Source organism: Phragmites australis, chromosome 1 (assembly GCF_958298935.1).
Source record: "Phragmites australis chromosome 1, lpPhrAust1.1, whole genome shotgun sequence".
NCBI classification, from domain to species: domain Eukaryota; kingdom Viridiplantae; phylum Streptophyta; class Magnoliopsida; order Poales; family Poaceae; genus Phragmites; species Phragmites australis.
In genome coordinates, this window is record NC_084921.1 from 25,655,467 (window position 1) to 25,678,270 (window position 22,804).

Consider the following 22,804-nt stretch of genomic DNA (forward strand, 5'->3'; position numbering starts at 1 on the left):
TGCCATGTTCCTAATCTTCCTCTATCGCTTATACTTTGTTAAGGTCGATGATATGAGACCGATCATGTCCCAAATTGCCTACGGTCGAGGATGCAATGCTGAGACCATCTCTTACTTCTAATACTATCACGTTTTGCTTGTCTGCGTGTCTTTGTTTACAGCCTTACAAACTCGAAGATGACCTCGAGACGATGACCACTAGTGTAGCCTAATATGAGGTAGTTGGATGGGACGGATGTAATTAATCGGAGAGCTTCATAAAGCCCCAAGAACTAAGGAGACACAATCACATGATGCTTCAGATAGTCAGATAGTGTGTGCGTATGTGTAAAGTAACATGTGTATAATACGAAAAACTTGTACTTTATTCATTCAATTGTGAATTAATAAAGCTCAATGTTTATGTTACATCATTTTCATGTTCTTTGTATATTATAATGTATACTGGCACTGTGGCATGCCCGTAATTGTTATATTCAAGTTATATGCATTCGACGTAAGTTTCTCGTTCACGAAACACCAAGATGTTATTAATCTTACCAGTTACCACACCAGACCATTTAGACTATACTTTTCGAAAGATATTATTAATCTTACCAGTTACAACATCAAAATATGTAGACTATACTTTTCAAAATCAAAATACACTAATAGACTAAGATATTATATAATGTCTACTATATAAAACAGAGTTAGATGTAAGTCACCCCTCTGATTCTCCACCCGGTAAGAAAAAAAAAAAGCTGCTGTCTAATAAAAAGCCGAAAAAAATCGCACGCCTGTCCCAAACAACCGCCCCAGAAAAATCGCGTTCGTTCAGCTTATCCCGCAGCGCTGGTCTCTTCTCCATCTCTTGCGCTCCTCAATTCCTCGTCGCCCCCAACCCATGCCCCGTTGTCAGCGACTGCAGCAGCGTCGCCACCGCAGATTTCGAGGAATTCGCCGAGGTCGGCTCAACGCTGTTGCTCAACGACCTCACCGCCGCAACGGCGGCGTTTGTCCCTGTGGCGGAGCCCACTGAGCCGAGGATTGCGGGGCCGACCGCCAGGACCGTCTTCGTCGTGGACTGCGTCCCGTCTGGGGGCTTGAGTCCATATGCGGCCGGCACCCTGAGATGGAGGACATGGCCATCGTGGTGGGAGCCCGCTGAGCAGAGGGTCGCGGGGCCAAAAGCCAGGAGCGTCTTCTCCATGGACTGCGTCCCGCTCTGGGGGCTTGAGTCCATATGCGGTCGGCGCCCCAAGATGGAGGATGCGGCCATCGTGGTGTCACGCTTCTTCGACGTTTCGCTCTGGATGGTCGCCGGCAACGCGCCAATCAACGGCCTCAACTGAGCGTCCTTCCGCTTCCCCGCACACTTCTTCGGCTTTACGGTTGGGCAGGAGCGATGACCTCGAGCTGCACGGACAGCGGGCCCAGCAATCAGGAATCAGGAGTCGATGTTGCTGGGAACCAGTCCGTCAGCGGGCCTAGCAATCAGGAACCAGAAGTTTGTTGTGCCGCAAAGGTTATCTCTTCCTATCCTAACAAGCATTCTATTTTTTTTCCTGCGTATTTGGTCAATCCTGGTTTTTAGCCTGGCATATGAACTTCTGAATCAGTTTGCATTCATCATAGATATTATTACGAGATTGTCATAATGGAGACATTTCCTCAGTTTGGTAGATTATAGCATACAACCTTTTTATAGTTGTGTTCTGTTATTCGCAATTGCTATTTATATAATCAGTTACAAAGATTAGGACATCAATAAAACATGTCGGCTTCCGTTGATGTCCCTTTTTACGGATATCTGACCGTGTGTTCTATTTTGTGTACATGAACAGGAAGTGATCCTCACTTGTCATTGAGCGAGAATCCACCGATTCACATTCATGAGATGGTACTGATTGTCAGGCACTATTCTCTCTTCAAAAATCAGTGCAGTTAGTGCCCTAGCACTTCTACTTAAAGCTGCTAGCCAGTTTGTCATGCTGGTTTGGTTCCTATGTTTTAAGATTCCTCGCCCTGATGTCTTTTTTGTTCAGGTTAGTGTCAGTTTCCTTATCTATTTGTATAGTTCAGAATTGCATGAATAGTATGCACAGTCACTGTCGATCTAGAATTCGTCATCCATCCAGCATGCTTAGTCAACCTCATGGTGTTACTGTCATGTCTGACAAAAAGGAGGAAATGTTCTTATGAACCCTAACCCAACAGCGCAGGTGGCACGGCGGCGATGGCGGTGCCGGAGAGGAGGAGGGCAAGCAGCCGGCGAACACGAATGGCGAGGTTCATTCAACACGGTGGAGCTCGTCGACTGAGAATTCAACTAATTTCAAGCTTGAAATTGAAGAAGGTATGTAGCAACTGAATCATGAAATTTTGTAAAAAAATCGGAGCTTAATCTCTTATTCGTTACTGAAATGGTTTGTCTTACACTGTGATCATAGCAATGGAGAAAGTATACTATATACCAAGGAAGTTTTCGAGGTAAATCTAGCTTTCTTTCATTCAATGTCCTTTCTTGATATATTATTTTTCTCAAATTTACATATGCAGCCTACAATAGTTTTCAAACTATGTTGGCACACTTAAACAGAGCGCTTGTTATTTTTTCATAGCTATCACTTGCGGATTAATTTTGTTTGATTATTCTAAAATGGAGAGGACTTAGGTTTGCAATGTCCGGCTAACACAAAATGAAATAATTAGCCATTACTGCATTGGGGGCTGCATTTTGTCATGTGGCCTATAGCGTGTGCTCCTGTTTGTGGTTGGTTTCAATTATTAATGACAGGTGCAAAACAGGTTAAGAAGTTACCATTTATTTTTGCAGAAAACTAGACTAAAAGTCAATAGATTCCTGTCTTTTTCTATTGAAAAAGGCTTATCCAACTGCTTGCAAAAGAGGTGACCCAAATGATTTCAATGAATTGCTATTTGGTCATATTAGAACAATTAGATTCCAAGAAAAGAAAGGCTGCCAAAGGAAGTTGAGAAGCTAGCAAGGAATTTCCTTTTTGACCCATTCAAGGTACACACCATAGCCCACACAACATTTGCAGGTGGATTTAAAATGTGTATGTCTCTGCTCTCTTTTCAGGAGCTTGCTAGAGTCCAGGGTTTCTAGCCTTCTAGATTGTTGTTTTAGTGAATTGCTTGCTTTCCTTTGCAATATGATCTAATAATGAGAAATGATGTATGCCTCTTAGGTTCTGTTCCACACTGGAGGTATTTGTATCCTTTAACAAGGGTTTTCTTCCCTTTGGGTCAAAAAAAAACATGGATTTCTTGATGAGATTTTTGTTACACATGGTACAAAATTATCCTCTGACCAAATATAAAGAAAAGTATCTTGACATGGTAAATCTTGCCACAGTTCCGACTTTGCTTCCAGATGTCAAATATGGATGTGGTTTGGGCGTTTGGCATGCTCCAGTATTTTCGCAGATCACACCTTGGTAGTCCTAAAAATTTATATATACAGAAAATAATCTTATGACTTATGATAAATGATGAAGCTTTCAGTTTCGCAACCAAAACATCTTCTTTTTTCTGAAAAAAAAGATTTTTGGCAACAAAAACATCTGCCTATCGTCCAGTTATAGATCTACTTGGAAGCACGGCAAAAATGCTACTGTCGAAGATTAGTTCCTGACAATATGTCCATAAATTGATTGGGTACCTTCGAGTGCAAGGATTAATCATGAGACGAGACAATCGATGTATACAGGTTCGTGCCTCCGATTGGAGTAATACCTTACGTCATTTGGGGGTGTTGCTCCCGTAAATTAATGATTGCGAGTACAAGCAATGTGGCTAAATCTATTACAGAGAGTATATCAGATCTAATCTACCCTAAAGCTAAAGTCACCGAATATCTTCTCTGTTAGAGTCTTGATGCTTGCCTCAAGTTCCCTCCTCGCCTCCCCCCTCCCCCCAAGCATTTTCGCCTTATATATGGGTGAGGTACCGACTCCTATCCAGCCGTGGTTGATAGAGAGTTGTTTTTCTTGACGTCTAAGTAGATAAATCTGTTCTGAGTACTAATCGTATCGAGTTAGTAACCAATCAAAACTTTTCTGATATGTGCTTCCTTGATTCCGGGTGTATCAGGTACCGCTAATACGGTTCCGTGATATCTAAAACTTCTTAATATGTATTGTCCATACCCTGTCCGTATATGATATACTCCTTATGCGTATATACCCTATAGTTAGATATTCGATAGTAGCCCCATAACTCTACTCAAGAGGAAAAATTTCCATAAGTGCCCACTCGAGTACCACCAAGTTTAAGCTTGGTCGAGTAAAGTGGATCAGGCTCATAGTCGAAAGAATTGAGCATAGGCGAGTCCTTCCTCGAGTATCGAGTGGAAGCTTAGTCGGGTCGAGCGCCTTGCGGCTAATCGCACTCGAGACTTGAAGGAAAAGACTAAAGAACTCAACCGATTGACACTCAACTCCGAGTAGAGTTAAAAAAAAACCTTTCGAATTTTGAAACGACGGGTATAGGCGCATTTAATGCGGGCAGAGGGGCGTGCAAAGATTCGCATGTCATCATCATACCGCTTTTCACGCCGGTTGAAGCATGGTAATAAAAGGGCATGGTTGTCGAAGAGACTGTAAATTTTTGGCTATTTACCCGTATGATCCGTACTTGTAGTGGCCATTCCTCGTCATTGCCACCAGTCTTCCTGCCCAAGCCTTTCAGCTTTCTCCGCCCCGGCATGTACCACTGCCAGAAAGAATTTCTAGATCCATGGATCCCAACTCTTCCTCCTCGCCAGAGAAGCAGTCCGACGCAGCAGCTGCTGGCACCTCGCCCGATTAGTACGATGAGGCAAGGTTTATGATTGAGGCCTGGACACTCTCGGCAATGCAAGAATCTCGGCTAGCGGAACTTGAAGCGGAAGGAGTGGTGCCGCCGTGCAGCCTGGTTGAATGGAGGACGGCATCCGGGGAGAGATTCCCTTTCTGCAAGATTGAGCACGAGTTTGTAGTTTTCGAGTCCTTCCGTTGTGGTTTTAACATTCCTCCTTCCAAGTTTCTCCTCAATGTACTCGATCGGTATCAAATTGAACTTCACCATCTGAACCCCAACTTTGTCACCATGTTGAGTGTTTTTGTTCATCTTTGTGAGGCTTTCCTTGGCATCGAGCCAAGTTTGAATCTTTTTCAGTACTTCTATAAACTGAAAAGGATAACTGAGAATAAATGTTTAGGGGGTTGTGGTTTCCAATTGAGGAGTGGAATGAAGAACTCCTATATCTTGGTTTCCTTAACCTCTTCTTGGTCGAAAGATTGGAAAAAAATTTGGTTTTACGTCTCCAATCATGACCCGATTGGTTTTTCTTCAGTGTATAGAGGTTTTTTCCCCGTCCAAAATCCTTCTTGGACACAAGAGCATCGAGAGTCCGACCACACCACCTATTTCGCCAACAGGATTGGCATGTTGAGGCAATTTGACCTAACCGGGTGGCATGTGACCAGAGACTTTATTAATAAGAGATTAAGTTCTTTGAAAGCGCGAACATGCCTGGCTTGGGAATACAGTGGGGATGAGGATGCTTCCAGGAATGCAGCCGGATGTAAGGCTTTAATTGACATTTTGCCCTTTTCGTTTTGCTATGAATTTAGAGCTTTGTCGAATAAACCTTTCTTCTCTTTCTCAGCTCTGCTTGCTTAGGATGTCACTGCCTGATTGAACAAGCTTTTCTCTTCCGGTGCACCAAAGTGTGATATTCTGCCTTACTCCCTTGAGAATTCTCAACTAGATGTAAGGGTTTTAATGGAAAAGTAGGATCGGTTATTGTCCATTTGATCTGATTTGTTTGTATGATCGTAGGCTCCAATCTTTCGTCAAGAACATATCCTTTCGAGCGAGGTCTTTGATCTCGACGTCACTTCTTCCGCTGATGCTGTCGACAAGGGGAAGGGATCAACCAATGAGGAGGTCGAGGGGTCTCTTCGATCGAAGAGATTATCCCTGTCTTCTCAATTGCTGCCTAATCTTAAGCGCAAGCGAAGGAGTCCTCGGGTATTGAAGTAGAAGTCCTTATTATCTTCTTTTTTCTAAGTGGATACTTGAATGCATTTGGTTGTGATGAATAGCTTTTTGTTAGGGAACAGCGAGCGTATCTACCCGATCGCCTCCTCTAGCAACCACCACTCTCGATGACCCATTCGAAAAGGTAACTCTCTCGAGTTATTGATTTTCTTCCAGTCATTCTACCGATGACGAATTTGTGTGGGTGACTTTTCAGGGACGTCTGGCGCATCCTTGCAATCGCCAACTCAAGGGACCATTATGCCTGATGACTCGACTAGAGAGGTAATTTCAGTCGAATTATCGCTCTTTAGCTGGTCATACTTTCACTCAATAACAAATTCTTATCGTCTGGTTCTTTGCAGGTTATTGATGTCTTGGCTTTATCTGATCCACGTGTAACTCCTCCAGCGGTTCAGCTTGTCAAACCAAGAACAAAGAAGATGACCACAAAGAGGCCAAAGTCAAGCATTATCTCGCACTTTCCAATTTCAAAGAGGTTTATCCTGGATTCTGACCTCGATTGGTCGACTCGGAGTCTTTTTTCCTCTTCCCTTATTCTGTTGATTGCAGACTATCGACCGAGGCACAGACCAAGGCTACCAGTGTCTTGACCAGTTATTCGGGGCTAACTCCCCCAGTTGACTCGTCCTCGGATCCAACTTCTCAGATTAAAGATCCTGCTTCAAGCATGCACAAAGAAGACCTGTAGCTCAAGGGAAAAGAAACCTCAATATCAATTCCAACCAATGACCCATGGGTAGCGATAAAGGTTCTTCTCTAAGTCACAGGTGCCCAGGTAGCTGCCGCCAAGGCCGACCACAATAAGAAGCTCGAAGCCAAGAGGGAGAAAATTGAACGTAAGTCTATCCCTGATCACAAGCGTGTGATTTGATTATTGGGTAACTAACAAAAATTACTCTCTGGTTTACTTTTTCAGGCCTTGAGTCCTCCTGTAGCAACAAGGAAAAGTTTCTTGCTGACGCAATGAAGAAGAGTGACGACGATGTCAAATATCGGGAGAGACTCAGGAACCAGGTGAACATCGTGCGAGCTGAAAGGAAAGCCATGATGACTGAAAAGGATGCTGCCATTACTCAGCGGGATGCTGCTGTCTTGGCTCTTCAAGAGCTGAAGGAGCAGACACTCGACCACATGACTCAATCAGCTTCTGCAAGCGCCGTTACATTGCTTGGTATCCTCAAGAGTTACAATCCCACGCTTGATACCTCGTTGGTAACAGTCGGGTTTAATTGTACTAGCGAGGAGGCCGCAAAAATTATCGAAAGCGTCCAGCCAGTAGTTCCAGCCTTTGTCGAGTCTTTGAGGCTTAGTTTGTCTAGTGATGATACTGAGGAGAGTACCTTAGACTGATGGTCCATCCTGTTCTGTCACTTGTAAGATATATTTTATGATTTGAGAATGCCCGCAACAATGCTACACTTTGTCAGTCTATTATGCTTTTGTCTGCTATTTCCTTGTCGATGAAATAGGATTAGCATAAGTATATACAAAAACTGATAGATACATGTTGTTATTGTTCTCAAGACTATACAATTATGCATCTGTCAACCTGAAATTTTAACTAGATAAGCTATTAGATGTGCAGCCCTCGAGTACTCGAGAAGACCGTAATAGTAAGGAAAAAGATTAATACAGAGCTTAGAGCATATCGAATTTTTTGCGAACTTTTATCAACTTGCGCATTCAATCAACATATAAACATGAACTCGATAGAGAGCACACGCGAGACAGACTAGGACTTCAGAACCCTTTTGGCCGTTAGGCGTGAGATGTCTGACAATCTCTGTGCCGTTATGCCTCCTGAGGTATAATTATCTGTCATCGACCTAACACATGGCTCTGTTGGTTCTATTCAATGTGATCGATGCAGAGTTAGATAAAATTTTGCAAAAAATATATAACAGAAAATATGGTATTATGACATAGCCCCCGACTCTTTGGTCGAGGAAGAAATTACTCGATCGGAGAGTAAAAAGGACGTACCTGTACCATTGGTCGATAATATAGTTAAACAAAGAGTAAAGTTCCAGCATCAGAAGTATGCGATGTAGCCCCCGACTCTCTGTTTAATGTAGTAATCAAGACAGAGAGTAGAGCATATGCATCAACACACCATCCTCGACTGAATACTCGAGAGTGCAAGCCCTCGAGCACTATTGTCTTAACTCGATGTGGATATCGAGTGAGCTCGAACCGTTGGGTAGGTGGTCATTAAAAATCCACTCCCATTTGTACTCATTTTCAACGCAATCTTGATTTCATGTGTCATAATGACCGCCCATCCCTCTTTGCAGAGATGAGACAAGCCATAATGCGATCATGACGTCTCAACCTCGCCGAACGCGCTACGCGCCTGAGGCCCACATTGTCGTGTTCGGGCTCGACCACCTGAGCTTCCCGTCTGAGATTCCCCTACTCGAGAGCGTTCTCGGCCATGGCTCCTCGAGCCGGGGCCATACCGACTAAGGGGCCTGGAATTGCTAGGATTATTTGCTTGAGCAACTTGGATCTGAGCTGCATTGAGTAAGGTTTTGACTTGATTGACCATAGGAGTTAGCGGATTTGTCGGATCTAACTCTGGAAAGGATCGGAGGATCAGATGCGCTCCTTGTATGTTAGCATCCGGAGTATTGAATATGTCGTTACGAAGGCTCAGTGGCGGTCGAGCCGATGAAGCTTCATGGCGACTGTTCGGAGGGAGCTTCTCCCTTGAGCCGTGAGTCGTCACAGGCGAAGGTGCACCCACCGGAAGTCACCAGGAGAGGCCAGGAGGTATCTGCCCTCCCGTGGTCAGTCGGTGAAAGGTCGTGTCGGGTGCACGTAAGGCTCCAGTTGCGGATGTTTCTGGTGGTACTCGGCGCCGGTACCATTGGTGGCGATAGCTATCGCCGGATCTTTGGGAATTTCCGTGCCGTGGTCGACCACGGCCTTTGGGAATTTCCGTGCCGTGGTCGACCACGGCCTTTGGATCTATCGCCATTGGATCAGTCAATGGGGGGTTGTTGCTTTTAGCCATATACACGAATTGATTTGTTCGGCTGCTCTGGCTAGCGTTAGAATCACCATCGCTATCCCCGTCGCTATCGATGTCCATGCAGTGGAGAACATTAGGCTCCGCGGGATCCCACTCGAGATGTCCCACCTCACGATATGCATCCACTGGTCTGGATTTGAGGGTACCGGTATGGATCAGTCCACCTCGGTCATCCCAACGGAAAATTATAGTTCCGAAGATGATCTCCGAGTCGACGAGAGGGGACTCGAAGCTGTCCGCCGTCGACTCGAAATGGTCGTAAAAGCTGTTGTCGGAGAATCCGATGTAAACGTGAGCCCGAGATATGATTAATCCTGCAAAACAGAAGAAGGTCCCTACCTGGCGCGCCATAACTGTCGAAGATTAGTTCCTGACAATATGTCCGTAAATTGACTGGGTACCTTTGAGTGCAGGGATTAATAACGAGACGAGACAATCGATGTATATAGATTCGGGCTTCCGATTGGAGTAATACCTTACGTTCTATGGGGGTGTTACTGTCATATATTGATGATCTCGAGTACAAGCAATGTGGCTAAATCTATTACAGAGAGTATATCAGATCTAATCTACCTTAAAGCTAAAGTCGCTGAATATCTTCTCTGCTAATGTCTTGATGCTTGCCTCGAGTTCCCTCCTTCCACAGCCTTTTCGCCCTATATAGGGGTTGGTACCGACTCCTATCTAGTCGTGGTCGATAGGGTGTTGTCTTCCTTAACGTCCAAGTAGATAAATCTGTTCTGAGTACTAATCGTATCGAGTTAGGTAACCAATCGCAACTTTCCTGATATGTACTTCCTTGATTCCGGATGTATCAGGTACCGCTGATTTGGTTCCGTGATATCTAAAGCTTCTAATATGTGTTGTACATACCCTGTCCGTATATGATATACTTCTTATGCACATATACTCGATAATTAGATATTCAACAGCTAATTAGGAGTTTAATTATTTTGCTAGGCTGCAGCACATTAGTATAGAATTAGATGCCATCTTTATGATGTCCTTGAACTAAATGCTGATTCCATTATGCTTTATTTCAGAAAATCCGTTAATCGTTTTCTTCTGTCAAACGTTACTATTTCCAAATATGTTTGGATATATCATGCAACACTCTGATGCATGATGCCTTGATGTTGTCAAGCGGTCATGGTAATAAAAAAGCGACAGCATGGTGAATCAGTTATACTTACAAGGTTCCTCATTGTTCTTAGGATTTCTTTCGTCAGATCGTTGCACTCGGTGGATCTTAAGGAGTGATGTGCAAGGCAAGGCAACACATGCAACTGATAGGCAAGCATCAAGCCAACATTGAAAGGCTTCCAAATTGCTGCCATTGGGAACTGTTCGAGGTTGGATTACATCATTCAGGCAGGTTTTATGATGTATTGATGTGCGACAGGCTATGGATTGATATTTATTTGGTACTGCTACAACACCGAGACAACAAGAGCTTTCATGGACATGAAGCTGTAGCGATCAAAGTAATGTACATTTTGTTTACACGATCTGTTCTGTATCTCATAGGATTGTAGTGATTAGTGAAACTGGAGCTATGATAACACCAAGATATGGTTGCTTTGAGTTTAATGTGCAGATTAAAGACACCAATTCTCACATCCTGTAATTTCTTCTCATTAGGCATCACTGAAATATACATGTTATATGATTTCTCCCTTTGTTAATTTTTTAATTTCAGGTATAAGTTGCTGCACCAAATGTATTTGCATTCTGTTATAATTTTGCCAATTTCCCGCGGATACATATACTAAGAATACCGTCACAATCTCCATCATCAATCCATACAGCAAAACGTTGGTTCACACGGGCTTAGCGAAGCGCGCCAGACTACCTACTTTGATTAATTAGTTTGGGTTATATGAGAAATGAAATAGTTGGGTTAAGATTTGGAAACCGTTGTAAGGTACATGCACTTTACTAGTACCGTTCGATTGAAAACACGATCCAACAATTGATGTCACGGCTGCCATTTGTTTAGCTAATTTATTGAAAAATGGATGCTAAGGATGAGAAGAAGATTTCTTCTCTCCCCTTTATTTTAAAGTTTGATTAAAGTTTTTGTGGTTAACATTTAAAAAGATTTCTCAAACAATCTAAATTTCAGAAGTGTTATATAAGCTTAATAGGCTACACTGAATTCATTAAAATTCAAGTTTTCTATAAAACTCTTATTTCAATTAAATTTGGAAACTATTTTGATAATCTTTATTTTCGAATGAACTTGCGGAAATATGAAAACAAAAACAAAAATAAAATAGAAAGTATCCTTCAAAAAATTCAACAAATGGAATTGAACTACTCAGGCGCGTATGCAAACTGTGCACCCTGCAAAATCTCTCCCCGCCACTCTCCCTTCTCTCTCCGGACTCTGGCAGTCTGGCTCTCACTTTCTCCCAGACTCTGGTCGCTCGGCCGCCAGGCACCGGCCTCGTTGATCCCCAGCAGGCAGCAGCCACCTCCCTCTGTACACCTGACAGCGCTCGAAGGCTTATGGACGGACTGCTGAGTCGAGCCCCCAGTCGCACCGCAGCGGCAGCCCCGCGCCGCCGAGCTCACGGCGATGCAGTGGCCTCAGGTCGCCGTCGAGACGGTGACCTACTCCTGATGTGCCAAACAGCGGCTGCAAGAACAGGAAAGGCGTCCTCTTTACTGCCCGCGACCTGTTCGTTCTTTTGCCTCACACAGTAGGGAAATTTATTTATTTGCCACCCAATCGGAAAGCCTTTCTCATATTGCTATTATTTTGGTATACAATTATTTTCTTGTCACCGGTTCTGTGAATTGCTTATTTTTGTACTACTATGGACAATTTTACCCCTTTCTTCTTCCTTGCCTCTTCTCTATCATCTTTCTCCTCCTTCTCCGGCCATTGCCGCCGCCACCGTCATGTCTGCCTCTGGCACTGCCACGGACTCCGCGTGATTGATATGGTCACCATGTAGGTCGCGGAGATGTGCTCATGGGCAAGGTCAATAAGCACCCCCCTCTCCCTCGTCAACTCACAAGAGCCACCGTCGTTGACCCTGCAACAAGGACGCATGCCTCCTCACCAGCAGCCATGGCGACAACAAATAACGCGAACCCGGTCTAGAACCTCCATTGGGCCAACGAGCTCCCTCTTCCTCCTCTCCGCCACTTTGGACCGCAGCCTTGGGATGCGGCGGCGAGGCCGAGCTCCATGGCCGCCGCCAGGGACGAGGTCCAAGACCGCCACGGGCCGAGCACTGCTGAGGGCGAAAGAGGGCGCAACGGCGAGTCCATGGCTGTCACCCGAAGATGGTGATCTCTCCGGCTGGCCAACGACCTCAGCTCGGACAGGAGAGGGAGCAGCATAGGAAGGAGATGGAGGAAGAAGAAAGGTATGGACAAAAGGGTCCAAAGTGGTATAGAACTAAGAATTCGCAGATTTGATGGCATCACAAAAATTGCATACGAAAATAATGGCAGTTTGAATGAGTCACACCAATTGAGTGGCAAATAACTAAATATCCCCACACAGTAAGGACTCTCATCAATTATCTGTTCTAATTTGCTATGGGAGTATGGGTTCTGTTCTTTCTGCAAGAGTGCAAATAGTCCTACGGATTTTATGCTCTACAACTGCATTCTAGTTTGAACCAAGTGTAGAATGTTGCAATGTTACTGCCCTTTCGGAAATTGTAGAACATTAATGTAGAATCGCCGTCTTTAAAGACTTAAAGTGGTAATAATCAAGGCTAACAAATTCACAAACTGTACGGTTACACCAGCTGTTGTTAGCAAAAAAATTGAACCGATCTAAGATCACTGCATTGGCAATTTCATATGAACAAACACTGTCAGAAGCTGTCCGATAGGAAAAGGAAATATTAATAAAGAGGAAAATTATTTTCTGGTATTGAGTAAATATCCTTATGTCACTGGTCTAATCGTCATGCACAAATAAAAATTCCTTGTTACCATGTTCGACTTCTATATTATCATCCACTCAAGTAAAGCTGCTGTCCACATTGTCATGGTACGTGCTGATATACACAGGTCTAGGTGAGGTCTAATGGGTTAATGGTTGCTTGATGTCTCTATGTCATCGGTTAATGTCTTCTGTCCTTCCCACAAACTCCATCACCAACTTTGAAAAAGCTGATGATCCATCTCTCAAGAGATTGTCCGGAGAATCATACTCGAGTATCCTACCTGTGGTAGAAAATGGCAACGAAGTATTTGTTAGGTAGCTTACTTTTGTTGGAAGTACCATCTCGGCACCTAGAAGATTACAAAACAAATCGTATGAGTTCTTTGTGGGTTACTTTACCTTCACCGAGTACCAGAACTAGGTCGCTGTCAATCACAGTGGGAATCCTATGTGCAATTGATATGACTGTGCAACCTTTTGTTTCTTGCCTTATAGTCCTTTGGATGATATTGTCAGTTGCAGTATCAACTGAAGCTGTAGCTTCGTCTAAAACAAGTATTTTCCTTTTCATTAGCAGTACCCTGGCCAAGCAGACAAGTTGCCTTTGCCCTCCACTCCAGTTTCCTCCATCTTCAACAACTATAAAATGAATTGTAGCTATATAATTGGGTTATCTTGATCAAAAAATTTGGTAAGATGAAGGGCCTGCCAAATCAATGGAAAGAAACACCTTTATACCTGGTGCATCTAACAACCTATTATCTTCTCTGATAATCTCCTCAATGCGGCATTTACGCACAACCTGTAAATGCTCGAAATTTAGAACTGATAAATGCAAACTGAAATCAATCAGCAGTTTCAACAGCAAATAAAATGTGTATATCATAAACTACTTTCCAAATAGCATACTACATCATATAGACATTAATGGCATATTGGTGTAGAAATACGTACTATTAGCACAACCGCATTGCTTACCTCCCATATATCAGTGTCCATATGTTGTTGTAGAGGATCTAGGTTTGATCTGACAGTGCCTTGGAAGAGAGTTGGTTCTTGAGGTATAATACTTAATCTAGACCGCAAATCATGTAATCCGAGAAGTGATATATCCACCCCGTCTATGATTATCCGTCCTGCAGATGGTTCGACAATCCGAAACAAAGCCTGGATGAGAGTAGACTTCCCACTCCCTGTCCGCCCTACCACCCCAATTTTTCTTTCTCCAGGAAATGTGCAGCTTATACCTTTGAGCACCATGGGCATGTCATGGTTGTACTTGATTTGGAGACCATCTATCTGAATACTTCCATACCATGGCCATTTTTCCGTTGGTCTATATTCTTCAATCACTAAAGGAGACTCACTTGGTATGTTTGAGAATTGCAGAATTCTCTCTACTGAGATCATCTTGTTCTCAACATTGCACAAGTTCCATATAACCCATGCTTGTAACACATTAAGGTTTAGGCCGTAGGTTGCTGCAAGCCCTGCAAGGCCTAAAGAAGGAGAAAATAGAAACAGTTGTCATTTCTAGTAGAACTATTTAAGTAGGTTGAAGCATTGGATGAGAGTAATAGTTTTTATGGGAAAACTTACTTGGATCAATAGTATCACGAGGCAAGGAGACAAGGATGACTAGCATCACAAAGAATACAAGGTTGAAGAGGAAGTTGATACGGACACACAACCATTCGATTGTCGCTGAATTATGGAAAGTGATGCACGAGTAGTCATCTATTAGTGCAAGGTTCTTTCTGAAGAATTTTTCTCCCTGATTAAAGCACCTAATAATTGCGGACCCCGATACAGTCTCTGAGAAGTGGTGGAGAACTGGAGCCTTTATAATGCCTACCAACCTTGCTAGCTCTCTTGCTGAACTGATGTAATAGCTCTACATAAATTTTACAAATTAGTGATCGTTAATATGCACTTTTATATGTGTGAAATCAGCAAATTTCATCGACAATGTGTGAAGCTGTACCTGATAACAAGTTGATATGGAAATTATTATTATGAATAAAAAGAATATGGGCCAAGCAATTTGGGACATAATGAAAATTATACTGATGAGCTGAATTAGTGCGAATATCAGCCCTGCTAGCCTGTAAGGAATATCTATGTCAACTGTACTTTGATCTGTTGAAGCCTGAAAAATAGAAAATATTAGCTGTAAGTACTAAATGGAAGAAGAGTATTTATTAACATGTCAAGTCCGAGGGATAGTATGCTGGTGCTCACCCTATTGAGGATTCGACTTGATGGAGTAGACTCAAAGAAGTTAACTGGCGCTCGGAATACATTTTTAGTCATGCCTAAAAAGAGTTGCTGAGCAGTTTCGATTGCAATTGTTGATAGGACGAAAGCTCTCCCCAATATAAATGCCGAGCTTCCTGCAGATAACAGCACAAAAATACCTATCATCTTCTCTCTGCTTACTTGTTCTTGTCTCTCTGATGCCCATGCAATCCAGTAGTTGCTACATATCTGCAACGCCTGGAAAAGGACTTGGCATGCAAGAATTACAGGAATGAGAGCTCCCCTATAGGCTGAGGTAACAAACTTGCGGTAGACACCCCATTTAACCCGTCCAGATACACGCTCTTCCTCACTTTCCCTTCCTAGCACAGTGTGATCTGGCTCTATTTCTGTGAGCTCCATCTGCTTCTTCTGTTTTTTGCTTTTAGTCAAGCTGTGAACTTTTGCAGGCGTGACCTGACTAAGAGACTTGTTGTGTGCATCCATTTGCTTTGAGAGCTGGCCATCTTTGTCTACTATCAAATCATCATATTTTCCGGATTGAACAATTCTTCCATTTTTCATGACCTACAAGTAATGGGTCATTAGCATCTATTAGAATTGTTTTTCTTTACAGGCATGTTCTTAGTATTTGCAGGTATGCCAGCATGACTGACAGCAGTTCTAATTAAGCTATTGTGACAATTTCTTTATTATGTTAGAAACCAAGACATGCTAATACTACTTTTCATTACTAGTAAAAGTTAGTTCCACATTAAAAATTGGTTTTCTATATATTTTTCAAGGTTAATATGATAGATGTCTTACCAAAACAAGATCTGAATCTCGCAAGAACTCCAGCTGATGAGTAACATATATTACTGTCTTCGAGGACATCTGCCGCATTAAGCATTCCTGCATGAATAGAACATACTATTATTATCCAATTCTATAATTTTCTTTCTTCAAACCAAATAAATTTTATTCTAATAATCTCAAGAATCTGAAATGTAGTTTCCATTTGCAGTTAATAATGAGATTCAGTAGTCGATGCAAGTGCTTGATTTCCTTTATACACGAAACTTGATTGATTATAGATAAGTTAGAGATTTCCCAAGAGATAGAATGTGTAACAGCTGTATTTTTAGTATTGTTATGATTCTTCCTTTGCACCATTAGTACTACAAAAGTTCCTACCTTAGAGCATACAAATATGCAGTAAATTACATGGGAATCTCATGAAGAAAGATACTATGTTGCAGATTACCCATCTATACTTGTATGTACCTTGAAGAGATGTGCTCCAGTGTGTGCATCCACAGCACTGAAGGGATCATCCAAGAGGTAAACATCAGCATCACTGTACAATGCCCTGGCAAGCTGAATCCTCTGCTTCTGGCCTCCACTTAGGTTCATACCTCTTTCCCCTACCACAGTCATGTCTCCGTTAGCCCATAGTTCTACATCTTTATCCAAAGCACACCCTTGTATCACCTCATCATACAAGGTCTTGTCCATGGCCTTCCCAAAGAGCACATTGTCCTGAATTGTCCCGGTCTGAATCCATGCACTCTGCGGGACATATGCCCTCGACCCAACAACCGTTGTTTCTGAACCGCTGAACCTTGGAATCTCGCTCATGATGGCACAAAGGAGGCTTGATTTTCCTGAACCAACTGACCCACACACTGCAACCTTGTGACCTTTCATGATGTTCACCTTGCTATCGATCTTCAGTGTGAATTTTTCCTTCTTCAAGATGTTGTCAGCTTCCCAACTGTACTCTCCTGCTGCAATCTCCACGCTGGCCATAGAGTGCTCCTCTGTGCCGCTTCTATTGCCATAGCTACTTGGCTTCCCATTGTGGTCGTCTTTGATGAACTCTTCAATTCTGTCTAGGGACACCTTGGTTTGCGTGACCATTGACACTAGCTCCGGGAGGTTGTAGATTGGGTCTTGGAGGATTCTGAAAGTGGCAAGGGCGGATAGTACTGTTCCTACTGACAATGGAACATCTACAAGAATGCAGATGCCAAAGGTGACAACTGAGACCAACGTTGGCGATGCCCAGAAGAGGAAGGCTATTGCCGAGCATGTGTACAGATACCTTCTGAGCCACCCCCTCTCCACATCCCTTAGCTTCAGGAGCTTGTCCAAGTAGGCTGTCTCCCATGCATGCAGCTTCAAGATCCTCATGCTCTTCAGCGCTTCTGCTGTGGCCTTGATGCGTGAGTCCTTCGCCTCCATGATCTTCACATTGAGGTTCTTCTGCGACTTTGCCAGTGGTGTGTTGCTCACCATTACCAACACCGTCACGAAGATTGCAGAAAGTGTGGCCACCATGCCAAGACTATGGCAGAGGATGACAAGCGCCAATGAGACTTGCAAGGGCAGCAACCAAATGCCATGGATGTACAAGAAAAATTCACCAATCTTCTCAACATCGACATCAAGGAAGTTCACAATTTTTCCTGTCCCTGTGGTTGAATTCTTGATCAGCAGAGACTTCTTGTAGATAGACACCATCAGTGCTGCACGCACCCGAAATCCAATTCTACGGGCGCCAAAGTACCATTGCCTCTGTGATAGCGACTCTATTGTCTTTGATGCAAAGAAGAGGCATGCAAGTATATATCCATGTCCATTGCCTTTATCGGGGTTCTTGTCGGACAGCAGCTCCACTAAGTAGGTGATCAAGAATGGTCCCATATAAGAAGCGAAAGTGTTAAGCCCTGGTAATTAAAGCCAAGCACTGTATTAGTAGACTGGGGAGAAAAGAGCAGCTGTGTTTGCTATAAGTTTTGACAGGTTGATTACCTGCGAAGACTGCATTGATAACCAAAGGTGTCCAAACAGCACAAATGATGGCTCTTTGTAGTGACATCGGCTCAGGTTTTTGCTTGTGCAGTGTTTCTTGAAGCAATGCATACGAATGCTCTGCTGTCTCTGACTGCGGAACAGATGGGATGTGTTCGAGCTCAAGCCGCACCTTGCGCCCCTTCTCAAAGACCGGGTTCAACCACTGGAAGGTAAGCTGACTCCACCACCCGGAGCTGGAGAACCTGTCTCTGCCGCTGTCACCACTGTCTTCTCTCACGAGCAGTGGTTGGTTCAGTTCTTCTTGGTTTGTTTTAGAAGTTCTCATGGCTATTGCAACTAGACACAGACATATGATGGTGCAGAAGGGTAGTGAAGTGAAATCGATGATGGTTGCAGAGTTGAAGAGATGGAGCAAATGCAAAGAAGTGAGGAGTGATTCTAACAGGAAGCTAAAAACCCACCAAGAAACAAGAACTGCAGGCCAGTTCGATACAACTCCTGCTCCTTTGTGTTTGCAGTAGAGTGAGAAGAGAGTCACCAAAAACCATGACACTGATGCAAAGATCAGGCCCAGGGAGACATTTTGGTGCTTCCAAACTCCAAGAGCAGCAAAGCCAATATTTATTAATGTGATGCAAGCACTGCAGACTGCAAGTATGTGAGATGGGAGTAGGGTTATCCCCTTCCTTTCTGCTGAAACATTGGTGCCATTTCCTATCTTTTGTCTCTTTTTCAGTTTGACAAACTTTGCAATGATCCAAACCAGCAAAATAGCAAATGCTGATATGCGCACATAATCCAATGCTAGTATTATCTCCATTCGATGCTAAAATCAACAGGATGTGACAAAGAGCAGTAGAACACCAAGATGACAAGAATTTCCCTGTTACATTGAAACAAGATGGAGTCAGAAACGGAGACAATATTAAATGAAGAGTGGCAAAATGGGGAGAGGTGGAAAGGTGACAGAGCAAACCAAAATGTGAGTCTGGTAGCACATGACTGCTATCTTCTGCTCTGGCGGCTACTATCTTAATCAGACCTGCAACTTACACACATAAAGCTTTGCATCGATCTTCTTAAAGTGATGTCGAGTGCTACTGTCCACCTAAAAAAAGTCTGCAACAGTGAGATATTAGAGTTTGCACCAAAAATCTTGATTATATTTGTTTGCTGGCAATTGTGTGTTACTCTTTTGGGTTTTGGTATAGCCACTAAAGAGGTCGACATCATTTTAGTATCCATATTTAGGATGTCTGCAACTGCAGCATCAGAAAACATGTACTACTAGATCTGGTACCAATGCAGATGTTCCTATGATTTATGACACATAGTATAACCAAGCATGAGTCGTCAAAATCTACTTGTTTGCAGAATCATGTTAAACATATTTAACGCGTATGCAAATACAGTTACATGAAAATGCACAATGCCTTCAAACCTTCTTTTTGCTTGGAAATCTATTATATCCTGTCAGCTAATGTGCTTCTTTTTTTTTTAACCCACATGCAGAAACAATCAATGAAAATCCCACAGGAACTCACCCTCAACTGTTCATTAGCAAGGTGCGAGATACCTAGTGCTTGGTAGTGAAAAGGTATGCCCTATCTTTATGACTTAGAAGTATCCCAGAAAGATCAAATTTATGTACTGCATTACCAGACCGGATCAAAACTTTGGAGTGACATGTTGGTGACTGTGCAAGCTTCTGCCAACCTGGTACCATGTAAACGAATGGCCATTCATGTGTGCTGTACAGGAGTTCTTTGACCATATGATTGATTGCATGATTATGTGACGTCCCTAACCGTTTCTGTGGTAGTCCAGTACAATCGTGCATGCAGTACAGGAGTCCTTTGGCCATGAGTGTGTAGGGACTACACTATGGCTTTCTCCTTTGTTTCTGTTTTAGATAATATAAGGACACATGCATGGCCGCTGTTCTTTCTATTTCCCCTCTTCGCCTAGTCGGTATTGCAAGGTGAAATTTGCTTATGGGTTCAACCTCTCTGCCTGAGTGATTCACTTCTCAAATATTTTACCACTCATTTTATTTTTCAAGTTTTATATTAAATCAGCCTCTCTTTGGCGGAGGTTTCTAGATCTCAATGATAGCTACACGAACCAATCATGGTAGTCAAATTTAAAAGGCTGTAGCATATTTTTCCAATTAAGTGGGATAGCCGAAGGGTAGTTTGGACGGTATCCTTGAGTTTTAGCTGGACACCATAGTTCTTCAGAAAATCTTTAGTACTAGAGACCCCATGGCGTTTGGAAATGGATATGGTGCAGTTCCTAGTCTGACTGTAACTTAAGCAGTTGGACTAGAGCCATCAGATCCAAAATCAAAGGACCAAACTGGTGAAGCACTGTGGTAGATGGAAACTTTAGTAAAACTATTATATCAACATGACTGTAGAACTGTAGAAATTTATCATATGGATCGTGCAATGGGAAAATGGACAGTCCAGATCACATGCAGTTGCTATTGTGCAGTTGCAGTAGCAATTGACATGATCTCCATCTGTGGTGTTTAGACTAAGGGATGTCGTGTTTTACAAACTCCCAAATGGCAATATTTTGGCTTCATAAAGTTCACAAAAGGCCTTTTCTTTTTTTAATGAATGTAACTTTTGAGCCATATTCCTGTCTTTACTGAACGGACAGACCTCTCGCCATCCGTTTGAGAAGAAAAAAATGTTTGCCTAAGAATTTGTTTTAAACCTTGTCTCAAGCTTTGGCTAAACCTGAGGATCCCATTTCTGGTAAGGGCTTTGGGAAGTAAAACCATTGTTTCTCTGTTCAAAAAAAAAAAAACAAAAAAACCATTGTTTCAGCCCTTTTGTCAAGGGAGTTTTGGGCAATGGTGAGCAAACTCGATTTTGGGACGATGGTTTACCGTTAGCTGATCAATTCCCTCGTTTGTATAACCTAACGTTGACAAAAAGGTATGTTACAGTCTCTCATGTTTTTGCTGAGGGTTTGGATATATATGATTCCGTAGGCTGCTTTGGGGCGATACCTTAAACATGTGGCAGCAGGTACAGATGATACGTGGAAGGGATTCATTTGGCGAGTTAAGAATCTTCACACAATTGAAACTTTTCTTTGGTTGCTTACTCGGAATAGCGTTATTACCAAAGATATTCTAGTCAGAAGAGGTTAGAGAGGTCAAGAGAGTTGCCAGTTATGTCAGAATGCATAATCTGTTAAACATCTCCTTCTCGTTCCTCCAGTTGCATAATATGTTTAGGCAGAATTTCGATGTGCTTTTGGGTTGTCAAGGCTGGAGTTTGATGTTGATTTACTCGGGGACTGGTTTTATAGTTTCCCTGCTTGATTGCGCAAGGTTTTCCATTTGTTGGGTCCCATGGAAAACTCGCTACTTTCCTTGATTCGCTGGTCAAATGCTGCATGATCCTTTTGTAGCAAACTTATTTCTTATGTTTGCTATTGGATTGACCAGTGGGCGCTAATGCAGAAAAGAGGGAAACCAAGGACTGTTTCGTCAAGGCACAAGTTGTTTCATCAGACGGCGTCGGCAGTTTTCAATCGACCGCAAGGATAGGGCACCAGCTTGAGCCATTCTGATTATCCAAAGTGTTGGCCGACGCCTTCCATTTATGCAGTCTTATTTCCTTCATGTTGTAAGATTTAGTTTCTTAAAAGTGGCCCTTTGATGGCGGTGATTCAGGGATGTTGCTCCCCAGGATTGAACATTTTATTTATTTTTCCTTTAATTTGTAGTCAAACACTTTGATTTCAATATATGGGTCTGGAGGCTACCTTCTTTTTCTGGGCTCAAGTGCTCACCACCGATCCAATATATATGGGAGCCTCGCATACGGCTTGACGATGCTATATATGTGGTCCGAACCTAGAAAGCTTTCGAAGCCATGCCGGTTTTGTATGATCGTCGCCATTTCAAGCAAAATATTAATGAATGCAAAGTGATAGCTCTAGCCGCAGAGAACAAACATGCAAGAAGTGAAGCGAGGGCTACCACTAAAGTAGTACTAAGTAGGAGCAGACATTCAGAATCGAAATCAATCAAATTTCTGGCATGTGTATAACTAAGCGAACTTATATGGCTTGACATGAACCAACTCACCAATGCTCAGCAAATTCTCTATCTCTGTTTGGCGCGTAGCCGATGCTTGGACTCCAGTGCAATCGATCGATCACCCTGATGATTTGTCTGGTCAACCAAATCAAAACATGGAGGTTATGTAACGGAGCAACCAAATTAATCAGGATCCTCTGCTTGAACAGCAGCATCAGCGAGGGAACTCACCACGAACAAAATGCAGCGCGGTCTTGCGATGGATGGCCTGGTCAGCGCCAAGGAGGAAAATAGGTTTACTGCTGGGTCCAGAGAGAGAGAGAGAGAGAGAGAGAAGCAGACGAGGCGCGCAGCGGGGAGATGACATTGGCCGAGCTGGTGCTGGTTCATGGGAGCAGTAGAGAAGGGGGATGTTGTGCTTTTATAATTCTACGTTTGCTATTGAGTAATTTGACATGTTATATGGTGAATTTGTCCTTTTATATACATACTTCTTGGCGTGGGGGACTCTTACTTCCTTACTTCATTTTTCTCTGCCTTTCTCTTTTAATTTGTTCCCTGTTTTGAACAGCTACAATACTAATAAGTGGACCCGGTGTGGATAGCTTATAGACTTACAATGATATACTGGATGTGTGAAGCTGAAGTGTGCCTGATAAAATTATCCACTAGTTAGTTTTTA

The 22,804-nt window shown here is 43.0% G+C and overlaps 2 protein-coding genes and 2 long non-coding RNA genes across 5 annotated transcripts; 3 read left to right on the top strand and 1 right to left on the bottom strand.

Moving 5' to 3' along the window:
- The first annotated feature begins 1,257 nt into the window (after positions 1–1,257).
- Positions 1,258–10,807, top strand: LOC133913314 (uncharacterized). 2 transcript variants are annotated; one of them, XM_062356450.1, is made up of 5 exons: positions 1,258–1,507; positions 1,827–2,027; positions 2,200–2,338; positions 2,433–2,472; positions 10,303–10,807. In XM_062356450.1, exons 2-5 carry the CDS (start codon positions 1,971–1,973, stop codon positions 10,346–10,348), a joined length of 282 nt encoding a protein of 93 aa, XP_062212434.1. In that variant the 5' UTR covers positions 1,258–1,507; positions 1,827–1,970; the 3' UTR covers positions 10,349–10,807. The 2 variants fall into 2 exon arrangements, with proteins under 2 accessions (XP_062212434.1, XP_062212427.1); XM_062356443.1 differs by lacking the exon at positions 10,303–10,807 and adding an exon at positions 5,830–6,100.
- LOC133913329 (uncharacterized) lies at positions 6,183–7,485 on the top strand. The gene is made up of 4 exons (XR_009909016.1): positions 6,183–6,315; positions 6,396–6,529; positions 6,604–6,890; positions 6,971–7,485. It is a non-coding gene; the product is annotated as an uncharacterized LOC133913329 (long non-coding RNA).
- A 2,148-nt stretch (positions 10,808–12,955) lies between the features above and the next one.
- Positions 12,956–18,879, bottom strand: LOC133913336 (putative ABC transporter C family member 15). Its single transcript, XM_062356465.1, has 10 exons — positions 18,057–18,879; positions 16,527–17,971; positions 16,068–16,154; positions 15,243–15,827; positions 14,986–15,150; positions 14,601–14,895; positions 13,980–14,500; positions 13,740–13,803; positions 13,401–13,640; positions 12,956–13,282 (listed from the first exon to the last, which is right to left on the bottom strand). Exons 1-10 carry the CDS (start codon positions 18,877–18,879, stop codon positions 13,173–13,175), a joined length of 4,335 nt encoding a protein of 1,444 aa, XP_062212449.1. The 3' UTR covers positions 12,956–13,172.
- Positions 18,880–18,903: 24 nt separating this feature from the next.
- Positions 18,904–21,864, top strand: LOC133913346 (uncharacterized). Its single transcript, XR_009909019.1, has 3 exons — positions 18,904–19,041; positions 19,572–19,656; positions 21,541–21,864. It is a non-coding gene; the product is annotated as an uncharacterized LOC133913346 (long non-coding RNA).
- Positions 21,865–22,804: the final 940 nt, after the last annotated feature.